Raw genomic sequence first — 14,309 nt, 5'->3', positions numbered from 1 at the left:
GCTGTAAGCAGATATATGTTGAAGAATCACTTAACGATTGTTTAACATTGAATATTTACAATTGTCAAGGAAATACACAGACAATTAGAAACAAATCAAAACTTGTTCGCTAAAATTGCTAACATATTCACAATACTGAATTTTGGTTTGTTTCAATATTTGTAAATTTGATGATTCTCAAAAGCTGGAATTTTGGAGTTTCCAAAATGGCCTCCGAAAAGAGCGCAACGCGACGTGAACGCCGAGGACCCTGGCCGCAAGGGTTTGGCCCAGATGAGGCGAGAAAGTGATAGCCTGGAGCCAAAGCTGCCTCGCTGGGGAATCTAGGTTTTTAACTGTACCGTAAACAGCATTCCACTCTTTAAAGTGAATCCTTGGTAATCTTCCATCAGTGGTGTACGTACACTTGGACCGGTCGGGGACAAGAGACTTGTAGTCGGCGATTGCTGTTGATAGTGCAGTCATATGTTGGCAGGATTGTTTAGTGTTCAATGAAATTCAATTAATGGTTAGAGCAATAATGGTTTTAATAAATTAAGTGAAATATAAGTTTAAAGAAGTCAAGAGCGAAACAGAATTGGAATAGTTTTTTTCACTGCTCTAAAACACTAACGTAAGCACAAAATAGCAAATTCTCAAACATCGGTTGAACATGATCTACTAAAATCTAATGCAAGTAATAATCCTATTCAGTTTATAGCGGCTGATTTAAAACCTGATGTTCAAAATTGTACAACAATAATTAATAATCAGCTATGATCGCCACTTTCATCACCCTCGTGATAAGCCTGTCACAAGATGCAGTAAAACGCATCTTAAACTCATCGTTTTAGAGCTTTCAAACAAGTCTGCAAGTTTTCCTAGCGGCAACCCATTAATAAAATATTTATTTAAGGGATATCTTGGAAAACATTGTAAGCAAACAAGTCCAAATCCAGAGTATATTTTACACTTTCAACATGAGATTGTGGTGATAACAGTTTTCTACTATGAGACGTAAAAGTAAGACATGACAACCCTCCACTAGTAATAACGATACTGTTGTAAACGAAAAAATATCGTATGTTGTATGTTGTTGGGTGTGTTGTTGTTGTATACTTGTTAAAAAGTAGTATAATCAGAAAAAAGTTAATCATTCTTGTTATAGGTGTTATAGGAGTCAAAGCAGCTCTTAACATGCCTTACAAAGCACAATATGTAAGATTTTTCTTGCAAGTTAAATAAATAAACAATTTAATTAGTATTAATTTTACCACCTTACATATGGTAGGCAGCAATTTTATTCGTGATCGTTACACAAAAACTAAATGAATCTGTAAAAATCACCCAATACTGGCAACAGATCTTCCCAAATTTTTCTGATAACTTTTTTGTAATCTAAATAATATTACAAAATACACTCTTGGTAAGGGATGTTTTAACGCAATGGATCAATTTTTAAAAAGAGTTTTAACATCCTTCACGTTTTAATAACCAACTTAACTTTATTCTTGCTTTACAATAGTGATCTGTTGGTACTAAACCTTAGTAATGACTATAATACAATTTTAATTTGTAAATCTTTTAACTGAAATACGGTACTCAAAGAATTCTCAATAGAAACAACCAGAGCTACAATATTACCCCACTTCGATACAAATCATTGTGGTTTGCACGAAGTCAAGGAATTCAATTACCACCAATACGCCCATCGGAGTTTGGGCGCTCGGGTACTCTCTCTAGAAATATTTCGGTCGGAGGAAAAGAAAAGCGGTGAATTACTGTTGATAGGCGCGGCACTGCACGGGGCCTAGGAGGGGGAACGGGAGGGGGACTTCCGGGTGCCCAGTGCCCCACTGGAGGACACGTCCTGCCGCTGGTCACGCTCCGCCTTTCTACTGCTTTCTAGTGAAAACTTACCGATCGGTAACCACTAAAGGATTATTAGTGATTTTGGAGAATTTGTTACCAGCTCTGTTTCCCTTAGTAACGACATGAAAATTAACATAAGTAATGCTAGAGAATGCTGATGTTTTTTGGAAATTCGTCTTCATTTGGTTGATAAACATTTTGATTTGATTCACATGCTCCAATTGGTATGCAAGAGAGTGACAAAAAAAGAAAGCCCCGTGGAGGAACGATGTCATAAACAAGCAGACTAAACTAAAAAACAAAACTCCGTAAGATATATTGGAAAACCAGGGACAGTAAAGATTGGGAGATGTATAAAAGAACACGCAATGAATTGAATGGGATGGTGTGGAGAGCAAAGAGAGATTTTTTTCACTGAGAAATTATCCACTAACAAGGATCCCAAAGATTTTTGGACTTGTTTGAAACAGTGTAATATAGTTATGAAAAAACAGAAATGAAAACATTCCACACCAACTGAAAGCTTGATGACATCAATCAGTATTTTGTCAATATGGGGAATGGAAATGAAGCCAGAGTTGAAGAAATCGATGTCTTCAGAACTAGTAAGAGAATTGAATCGATGAATGATTTTTAGCTTTTCTGCTGTCACTGAAGATGATGTAAAAAAAAGCACTAAATGAAATAAAATTCTAGAGCTGTTGGTAGTGATGAAATATTCCATCCAAATGATTAAGGCCGTGAGTCCGTATGCTTTGGGTGCAATTACTCATCTTATTAAACAAAATCATTGATGAGCGGTGTGTTCCCGCAGAGATGGAAAATGAGTGTTGTTCATCCATTGCCAAAAGTAACGTCCCCTAAAAGTGTCCAACAACTGAGACCCATCTCGATTTTACCAGCAATATCGAAGATTATGGAAAAAATAGTAACACGTCAAATAGCACAGTATATGAACGAAGTAAACATATTGCCAAAAACACAATCTGGATTTAGAAAAAATCATTGCACATGCACTGCCCTGGTAAGTCCTGTTCAGTGACTTAATTGATGCGAAAGATAAAGGGATGTGTAGTTCACTAGTGATACTGGACTACTCACAAGCATTTGATTCCCTTAACCATGAACTTTTGTACGCTAAGATGCATTTTTATGGCTTTGGCAAAAATTCAATCGAGTGGGTAAAATCATACCTAGGAGACAGAAGTCAGGTTACAAAGATGGGAAGTGAGACGTCAACTTCACTTGTCAAAAGGCGAGGTGTTCCTCAAGGAAGTTGTCTTGGACCTATATTGTTCAACTTATATACGTCTGACTTCCCAAGTTGTGGTTCAAAGCTGTGCAGCTCACCTGTACGCAGATGATTGTCAGTTGCGCTTGTCATACGAGCCTGGCTCCATTGATGAGGCTATTGAGAAAATAAATTCCGACCTAGTGAACATCAACACTTGGTCGGTTAACAATGGCCTTAAACTCAATATAGGTAAGTGCATTGTCCTTCATCTTGCCCCACACAATCTGGTGCAGGCCTTGGTCAGAGAGGAGTGAGAGTAAGGCTCAGTGGGGAGAGCCTGTCTGTCTCTGAGTCAGTCAAGACTCTCGGAGTTGTGCTTGACAGTAAGCTCACCTTTTCTGATCATGTCACTCATGCTATCCAGCGTGCCCTTGGTAGGCTGAGGGGGTCTGTACAGATTTAGAAGTCTGCTGCCAGAATCCGCTAAGCTCCGGCTTATGAGTTCTCTTGTTCTGTCTGTATTTTATTACTGCTATCCTGCATACGGCAACAGTATCTCTAGGGGAGACATAGATCGGATTCAAAGACTGCAAAACTCTGCAGTTCGATTCATTTTCAATTTGAGGCGCTTTGATCATGTGTCTCCCTTCCGAGATGCTGTCAGTTTGTCCCCCATGGAAAATGTATGCAGGATCCTGACATGTGGCATGATCCACAAGGTGCTTGCGCTGGGTGAGCCGCGGTACCTGGTCGAGAGGCTCCAATTTCGGGAGGAGGTCTCTCAACGCAGTGTCCGCCATGGTGACTTGCTTCACTTTCCCAGAGTCAAGCATGAGTTTGGGAGGAGGAGCTTTTCTTACTTTGGCCCAAAGTTGTACAATGACCTCCCCAGAGCCTTAAACAGACTTCTGTTACTGTTTTTAAAAGTAAACTAAGAAAAATGATTGTTACAGTAATTTATTTGTCTTGTTTGGGTGTTATATTTAGTCTATAGGTTTTAGTTTTTAATTTTATTTCCCAGTATTGTAAATAGTGTAAGATATGACAAGAGTTGTTCTGTAAAGCAGTTGTTATACTGAGAAACGCTTTGCAATAAAGGCATTTTTATTTTATTTTATTTTTTATTTTATAACCAATTCTAACAAACAACTACAATCTAGGTTAAAATAATCAAATTATACATTGTGATACATAATAACAACGAATGAATACCTGTCAAACAATATTTGTTGTAAAATCTATAACTAGTAAAACATATACTCTTGTAATAAAAACTAATGACTAATTTATTATAAACTGAAACTAAAATTAATACCGTGATCACAATCTGTGTTTGCTCGCGAGTAGACGCAAACCACTGGCAACTCCAAAACCAGTGTCTTTCAATAAATGGAGATTCGTCCTGGGATGAGTGGAAATGAGGGGAATGGGATATAGGCCTCTATTAGTTTTCATTCTAGATGAAACTTAAAACCCATAAACAGTGGACTCCCAATTCATTGATTGAAGCTGTAATTTATTTGAATTCAAAAGGTCTAATCTCAACTAACGATTGCAACTAAACAGTTTGCAACCTTTAATTTAATATATGAAGCCTGGATTATAATTTATTTTTATTAATGAAATTATGTTCCCTGGGGGTGGGGGGGGGGGGGGGTGGGGGGGGGGGGGGGTGGGGGGGGGGGGGGGTGGGGGGGGGGGGGGGTGGGGGGGGGGGGGGGTGGGGGGGGGGGGGAACAAACATTAATTGTAGAGAATTTAATTTCTGAGAAAATTGATATAATCAAAGTCTAAAATAAAACAGAAATAAGTACCAAAAAAACCGATTTTATTCAGTATAATACATTACTAGTTTTAAGCAAAATTAATCAGGTTGGGCCAACCGTACGCATCTTTTTATAATAGATGTTCGAAAATGAGGCCATCATTATCAATACATTTTGCAGCATGTTTGTGTATTACTTTTGTTGCGTTTCTTAATTTTTCAGGACTTCCCTGTATCTGCACAGCCGAATCCATAATACGGGCAATTAATTCATCACGAGAATTCACTTTTGTCTTGTATACAATGTTTTCATCCATCCCCAGATGCAATAATCCAATGGAGATAGATCTGGTGATCTTGGTGGCCAAGGGTGAGGCCCTCCAACGATCAATCCAGTGTCCAGGAAATTGATGATTTAAGTAAGCAGAAACGGCACGTGAAAAGTGGGGAGGTGCTCCGTCATGCTGGAAGTACAAATTGTGTCTGAGATGTAAAGGAACATTCTCTAACAGCTGCGGCAACTCTTCTTGAAGGAAATGCAAATAGAACTCAGCATTTAGGCGTCCAGGTAATATGAAAGGTCCAATCAGCCGATTGTGCAAAAGGCCACACCAGACATTGACGCTAAATCGGTGTTGAAAGTTCTGTTCCACTACCTCATGTGGATTTTCTTCTGCCCATGAGTGTTCATTGTGCAAGTTATTGACACCATCCCGAGTGAATTGTGCCTCATCCGTAAACAAAATACGCTTGTAGAGTTGATTATTAATATTCAAAAAGTTGCAAAACTCCAAGCGAAACGGACCATCCCCTAGCTTGTAGATGTTGAAACCTTTTGTTTATGAAACGGATAAAATTTGTTTTCGATTAAGTGACCTCCACACCGTTGAACTGCGAAACTCCTATCCGCCTAGAAATACGTCGTGTACTTACACCTGGACTGTGATGAACAGCATTAATAACAATATCATCATCAAGTTGGACAGCTTGTTTCATAATTGGTTCTAGTACTTGGTAGTGATCCTGTTTCCCGAAGAGTACGAAAAGTTCCTGAAATTGTTTTGGTATCTGGAATCCTCCTATTAGGGTAACGTAGTTCATATTCTTCTACAGCAGCTCTAGCATTACCATTACAGTAACCCAAAATAAAAACCATATCAGCGTATTCCTCTGATGTAAATAAGTAAGGCATTTTTTCGCTGAATAAACAATCGAATTATAACTCACAGAAAAAATTGCATTTAATAACACGATTCACAGAACCCGATCTCCTGCTGTAGCTTGCAAAACACCACTAATACACAGTTCTAACGTAACTGTACAGAATACCATTGTTGATCAGCTGTTATTCGTGCGTTACCAACTTAGAAATTAATAAAACAAAAAACTGCATTTCGATGATTAGTAAACAATAATGGGAAAATGTTTGCTTCATTTATTTTCGAACATTTGATGTAAATTTTTATTAAAAAAAAAATACAACGTAATAAAACATGATATTTTTATTTACAAACAAATTTATTTAACAGTTAATCTTGTTTTCTCAATTTATCTCATCATTAAGGAACAAACATTTTTGTTTTTGTTTTATTTTAACTAAATACCGTACGGAATTTCTTTACAGCTAGTAATGTATTATACTGAATAAAATCGGTTTTTTGGTACTTATTTCTGTTTTATTTTAGACTTTGATTATATCAATTTTCTCAGAATTAAATTCTCTACAATTAATGTTTGTTGATTTTATGTATTTATTACCAATTTAACAAAGTTATTGTACATCAAACTTAAAAAAAACATTGTTTCGTGCCCCAATTTTTTGCATTTAACCCTGAATCCCTCAAAAACTACTACAGGTACAGTTCTGAAACCTATTTTATTAGCTTCATCAGGTAAAAATACATAAGAATCCACGATATTTCTTACTTAATTAACCTTTCCAAAAGTTCAGTATGGCTTTATTTTACTCTTTACCCAGGAATTCAGGCGAAATCTTTCGCTAGCTGTAACTCGCTAACGAAGCGTTTTCGGACCTATGTTTATATAACATTTTTTTCATTATTTTTACTAGTACAATGTGCTGTAGAAGTGGGGGGAGAACTTCATGAATCACCCTGTATATATATAGAGAGAATAGTTTCCCGTTATACCAAGTCGATGACTCAGTGGTAACAGGTGGCGACTAGCACAGAGATATAGATATGTATTTCTCTGTGGTACTAGACATATTTTATTCGTAAAAGAACATTCTCCAATAGGTTTTTGTCTAGCTTTGTTTGCTATTTTGATTATCTTAGTTAAAACTGTCATTTATAGTATATTTTGTTACCTATTACATTTTTCTTTATTCATTTCTCTAATGACTGGCAAGGAGTAATCTGATAAGACTGAAATAGAATAATTAGTACAAACATCTGTTTTATATAGCCATTTATTCGCTGTTGGGTCTGCCGCATACGCTGCGCTCCCACGGAGCTCCCAGGTGGTGGTGATCTCAGGAGAGTCTGGCTCGGGGAAGACTGAAAGCACTAAACTCGTGATGCAGTACCTCGCTGCAGTCAACAAGTCACCATCCAACCTCATCACCGAGCAAATCTTGGAGGCATCACCACTTCTAGAGAGTTTTGGGAATGCTAAGACAGTCCGCAACGACAACTCATCACGTTTTGGAAAGTTCTTGGAGGTCCACTTTAAGGAGTAAGTCTTTGTTGTTGGCCCTTGAAGAATTTGGGTGCTTCTATCTCACCTTCTGAATTGAGTGATATACTGGACTAAAGAGGGGATAAGGGGTATAGATAACTCCCAAAATTTAGAAATTATATATATAACACCAATCCAACTTGTTTGAAACACAGCAGTTAAATATTTTACTTTGAACTAGGACTTTGTTTATATTTAAATTTATTCCACCCCTCCCCTTGTAGTATGCTCTTCAATGATATTGATTCCTCCTCTCCCAAAGTTTTAGTTACATCACTGGAATGGCAACCAAAGTTACTTAACCTAAACTTATATAACAAATCAAATGTATCACCTAATTTTTCTAAATGAAAGAATTTTAGCAGGACAGAATATTTGGATGACTATGGGTTGGATGACTAAATTAGTTTATTTAACATTTTCCAATTGCTAAAGACCCTCTCCTAGGTCTTTTACATAGGTAGTTACAAATTTTCATGAAAGCCTTTCATTACAAGAGCAAACAGGTCTGAAGCATACACATGAGAAAGTCCATAAATTACTAAATCATTAAATTATGGAGCTAAATTGGATGTGATCATTATTAATATTTGTTAAAGAAATAATCATGAACTACTTTAAATCTAAATCAACAATGTATTTATATTTAAAATAACATGTTTGATTCAATAATTTGTGAATTAATAATTTTTAAGAAAAAAATATTTATTTCTGTGATAACATAAAACAAACAAAATAAATGAAAGAATGAAAGATTTATTCCAACAATATAACAAGTACTTTCTTCATTTTTAACCCCTTAACGGTTTTCTTTTTGTACCTTCAAATATGTTATGGTACTGAAGTGTTTTCTGTTTTTTTTCAGACACAGGTTTTTTATAGTGTTTTTATATATATTTTTTCCAACAAATTATATTTAGAGATTTTTTCTAATTTTGTATGTATTGTCCACTAAGTAATTTTTTACTACGAGTATTATTACCTATTTGTGCATAGAATATCTAAATGGTACAATACACACTAGAAATAAAACAAAATACTCCAGGAGAGGTGACACTTAAATAAGAGGACTTGCACTGTATAATTACATTATTAATTGTTTAGTGTATGTCTATTATGGTAGGTTATAACTACCATAATAGATTTGTATAGCCCATCAATAATATGTATAAAGATTTTTGTAGTAGTATAGAATATATAATTCAAATTTTAAAGTCTAAAAGTTCATCATAGTCTCATGTAGCCGTAAATCCTTAATACAGTAACAGTTTTTCTCTGATAAATAACTAGTTTATTTATTTTATTTAAACTATGTTTGTATTTTTTCCTTATTCATTAACTGAGTTGTTATAATCACATTGTGCACTAATTTATTTAAAAGTTAGTTCTATGTGTTTAATATTCTTTAATGACATTAATTATTTTAATAATATATTTTTTTTAAGATGATGGATTGCGGAAACAAACATATTTTTCATTTTCAAGAGTGGAAATTTTAATGAAAATGTTATAATGTTCCAAATCTGTTTTACTTGAATAATGCATTAGTTTCTGCAAACTCACAGTCAATTTAATACATTCTGTGGTAGTGGACTAGATTACCTCATAGTCTAAGAGCTAGTGGTCGGCTACCTGTATGTATTTGATGAGACCCTGGGTTTTTGTACAGTGAGGCCCCTATACCCACTGTACATGAGATGGGGAGCCACTAAGCTCCAGGTGGCCAACTTGGCGGGCGCGCACAGGTAAGACAGGGTAATCAATTTTTGGCCAATTTCAAAAGTATTTGATGACGTCTGCCCGTTTTGTAATTTGAAAATATATTACTATTATTATTGGAAAATAACAATGGCAGACCATTATCGCACGGATTTCATTGCGGCAGACGATTTCGAAAGTGCTCAAAAAATAAAATTTTGAAAGTAATTGACGAGATCTGCCATTGATATATCTTATTTATTAGGGTCTTAAAACCTTATATTGATCATGGCAGACGTCTATATAGCGGACATGCTTTAGTAGAAAAGAAAATCTTAGCTACTATCCGGTCAGATGTATGCATAGAATGCTTAAAATATCTTCCTTTTTTCCCTATAGATTACTATTATACTCCATTATAGCCTATAATATTGTCTTTTATTGTTACTAGCATTCGAATAATTCAGGTTTTATACCTGAGAGGGCCAAAATTGGTATCCCCACCCTAACGGAGGATGTTTTCAGTATATTTCCGAACCTTCATACAGTTGGCTGCATGCTTGATTGTCGCAGTTGTATAAAAGAAGTTACCTTCGTTTTTCGTAAATATATTGAAAACAAAATAATACGCAGTGTTGCTTTATTTTGTTTTGTTGATTTCGTTATTATTTATTTAATATATCTGTGAGAATGTCGAGTGAAAAACCAGAACAGAAGTGTGTTTTTTTGTGACTCAGTAAAAACTGACAAATTATTGCTGTTTTCAGAAGATACTATATCAAAATGTAAAAGGATTTTGAGGTTAAGAAAATTTCACAAACTAAAATATAAAGACATTATTTTACCGGACCGAAATTTATGATTCAGCATATCATAGTAGTTGTTATAAGACATTTACAGCATTAAAAAGGCAGTATTTGACGACAGATGTTGAAAAAAAACGTTCTATCACAGTCCAAAAAGTCTTTGTCTGCAATTGAACAGCCATCTACATCAGCTGTTAGTTCAATAATTGAGGATACACGTGTACATGATTCCCTTGAAAACAATGCAAACATTCTTGAGACAAAAGAAACAGAAAAATAAATCGACGTAGAAGCTGAACCTTGCGTTGGAGGAGGGGTCATCTTCAGATTCAGCAAAATCATCGAATGTTCAATTTTCTAATTACTGTAGCTTCCGATACTGTAACTTCCGATACTGTAGCTTCTGCAAACTCAAATTTGCGTTTTTTTTGTAAAAATAAAATAAACAATTTCTATATAAAAATTGACCCATTACGGTCTTCAGAGAAGGATCAATTTAAAAAGAGTATCCTATTAAACTTTAAGCCAGATACTACAATTTACCAAGAAACTTTAACAAAAAATGAAAGTGTTCTCTCATCTAAAGTATATTACCATGAAATTTGTCGGCAAAATTTTTAGGAATCAAAAAAAGATCACTTGTAAAATGTCCTGTCCGTACTGCATGGCACATCTGCCGAGAAGTACATGAAACTGTTTATAAAGAAATATGTCATTTAGTTGAAGAAAATGGTGACAAATCTAGGACGTTGTAATTTTTTTGAGTTATTTTCAGAAAGAGTATCTTGAAATATTTAAAAAATGAAGTGAAAGCTCAGACGCAGTATCAATATTTAACGCATCTTATTTGGAAGAAAAACTTCGCAAGAAATTTGGCGATAAAATTCAAATTTTGACATCCAACAAAACAAAAAGTTGTTGCCCCAATGGGTACTTCAACAATCGATGATTTATTATTTGCGCACTTTAAAGACCAAGATATTTTACGAGAAGCTGCTGCCATTTTACGAGAGGAAATTATGGGCATAAAAAATTACCCAATAATTTAAACAGTCAACGCTTTATAGGTGAGTGTTCAACACCACCTATGATTTCCGGATATTTTTCAACAATTCTTGGATGTTCAAGACGTAGCCTAAACGGCGGAATTGCGACAGGTTTCAACGTCACGTACAGTCCCTGTCACAGGATGTTATATATATGACTCACAATGGTAACGTGAAGACCTCTAAACACATTTGCTTAGGCATGGCGTTAAAAAAAGTCTTACAAGCAGTCGTAAGATTTATCGATATAATAAATCGTTACGGACATTATATAAGTTTACACCCGCTGTCGAGGTGTTAGAAACAGAGGCAACATTTTCAACAGTTTCACGTACCGAAATATGTCCTGAGGTAATTATAAAGAAAGAAAATCTTGTGGCAGGTATGGCATTCGACAATTATGACCGATTTGTTGATACCAAGACTGGGAAAGACACTCTTCATGATACTGTTGGAATAATGTACCAAAAATATTAACCCCAAAGACGACAATGTAGAAGAGGAAGAAGAAGAGGAAAACGAAGATAATGAAGGATGTAAACGTGACAGGCCTAGACAACGATCTTTTGAGACAATCGATTTCGAGTTACCACAGTGCGCTAAAAACTCCAAAAAATAAGAAACATTCAAACTGAAAGCGAAGAAGAGGTTCATATAATCGTGCATAAGAGTCTTTACGATCGAATTGACAGAATTTTGATGTTAAGTCATGCTTTGGGGATTGTTAAATACCCGTATGTGGACTGGTTTTAACAGAAACATACTGATTGATAATACTCCACAACAAATGATTACATATTTAACACCGATTAATCACTCACCAACAAGCAATGCAGTAGTTTTGGCAACTATGTAGCAATGCATAGCAGCCTTGCAAGAGCTAAATCAAGAGTACATGCAAGTGACTTACGATTTAGGCTATTACAAAGATTATGAAAAACGAGGTAACTTTTTTCTTTTTTTTATACAACTACAACAATCGAGCATTGCAGCCAACTGTATGAAGGTTCGGAAATATACTGAAAAACAATCGTTAGGGTGGGGATACAATTTGGCCCTCTCAGGTATAAAACCTGAATTATTCGAATGCTAATAACAATACGAGACAATGCTATAGGCTATAATGAGTACAATAGTAAATCCATAGGGGAAAAAGGAAGATAGCTTTAAGCGGTCTATGCATACATCTGATCGGATAGTAGATAAGATTTTATTTTGTACTAAAGTATGTCCGCTATATAGACGTCTGCCATGATCAATATAAGGTTTTAAGACCCTAATAAATAAGATATATCAATGGCAGATCTCGTCAATTACTTTCAAAATTTTATTTTTTTGAGCACTTTCGAAATCGTCTGCCGCAATGAAATCCGTGCGATAATGGTCTGCCATCTGTTTATTTTCCAATAATAATAGTAATATATTTTCAAATTACAAAACGGCAGACGTCATCAAATACTTTTGAAATTGGCCAAAAATTGATACCTGTCTTACCTGAGCGCCCGCCAAGTCGGCCACCTGGAGCTTAGTGGCTCCCCATCTCATGTACAGTGGGTATAGGGGCCTCACTGTACAAAAACCCAGGTCTCATCAAATACATACAGGGTAGCCGACCACTAGCTCTTAGACTATCAATGTTGTTGTTACAGTATAATGTTTATGTGGAACAATGAGTGCATTGTGAACTCTGTTATTCAATATCAGCTTTGGAAAAATTGATATCCTTGTATTTGAAATTTGATACTTCTTTACAGAATAATTTGATATTTGTTTCAAGTTTACCAAGAAAATAATTTCAACATTGACAACATGGAAAGAAGTGATGCTTGGTTTCTACTTTGTGACCAGTGGTCAACATTCTTGCTTTTATTGTGGTCTGTTAAACTGACTGGACTAGGGCTTATATAAGTGCTGTCTGTTAGTGAATGTACATGTGTATTATCTTAAAATAATATGTCTCTTCTAGGGGAGTCATATTGGGTGCAAAGGTCACGGAGTACCTGCTGGAGAAGTCACGTATTGTCACACAAGCTCCTGATGAACGGAACTACCACGTCTTTTATGAGCTCTTGGCTGGACTTTCAGAAGAGACTAAATTGAAGTATGGGCTGCTTGCTGCTGACAAATACTTCTATCTTAATCAGGTCCGTAATATTAACTCTTTAGCTGAAAATTGTTACTACACTGAATATTCTATTTATTATATACGATTTATTATTATTTACTAATTAAAAGAAAAGTGGTCTCATCTAAATTTTGTTTTTGAACTATTTATCAGTACTCTCTAAATCAAACCTCAATGTAGGAGTAAAAAATTCAAATTATAAAATATTTTGACTAAATGAAATTTTATTTATTTACCAATGGTACTCCACCAATTTACAAACAATTAGAATTAATGTTACAACTATTACTGAAAACAAAAATTGAGAACAGTTTAAACATGAGAAACAAACAAAATAAAATTATAGAATAAAATTGTATTGATTTTCGCTCTCCCAAACACTACTATCCCTATGTAAACAATTTTAACTAAAAATCTAAAAATATCTTTTCTTGTATAAACAATTGAAGTCCAGTAATTGTTTTAGGCTCGTCAGAATTTTCCACACTTGGCTTTGCCTCACATGTAAATATAATCTCGCCCCATCATAGGTCACTTTTGAGATTAGTAATGAAATGTACTAGTACTATTCTGTATTAATCCATCTTAAATAATTTAAACTATAATTTAAATCATTTTGTTGTAATTTATTTTTAAAAAAAAATTTCAACCTTTTAATTTTAAAAATGCCATTAATTTAAGTTGTTTACCATGAATTATGCAATAGTCTAAACTAAAATCTAAAATACAAATTAACTGAACATCACTTTTACTTATATTAGTTCTATCCTTCTTACAACATAACATACCGGTAATACATACAAATGCAATACAATAATATTCTGTATTTGAACAAATATAATACATAAATTTGATTTGTTTTTGTATTATATACCATATAATTTAAAATAGGAAAAAACACAAACTTGAAATTTGGTCAATTACATTTATAAATATGTCATAGCTCAGATATCTACAAGCTCTCTGTGTTGGCTATTTCTCTTTGATCTGTTTGTAGTAACATTATTCAATTTGATAACAGTCATAAACTGTAGTATCAATACTCAGTAATACACAGTTAAATATTGATTATAGTACCAGAGGT

At 34.7% G+C, this 14,309-nt stretch overlaps 1 protein-coding gene across 1 annotated transcript in view; it reads left to right on the top strand.

Annotated features, from left to right (window-relative positions):
* The window catches only part of LOC124355741 (unconventional myosin-XV-like), a 94,100-nt gene that overhangs the window by 14,207 nt on the left and 65,584 nt on the right, over positions 1-14,309 (top strand). The window contains 2 exon segments of the mRNA XM_046806898.1: positions 7,256-7,547; positions 13,067-13,244. Of these exon segments, the coding sequence (XP_046662854.1) occupies positions 7,256-7,547; positions 13,067-13,244 (470 nt within the window).

This window comes from Homalodisca vitripennis, chromosome 2, assembly GCF_021130785.1.
Source record: "Homalodisca vitripennis isolate AUS2020 chromosome 2, UT_GWSS_2.1, whole genome shotgun sequence".
Taxonomy (NCBI): Eukaryota; Metazoa; Arthropoda; class Insecta; order Hemiptera; family Cicadellidae; genus Homalodisca; species Homalodisca vitripennis.
The sequence above is the reverse complement of the archived record's forward strand: the minus strand, read 5'-3'. Positions and strand labels throughout refer to the sequence as shown.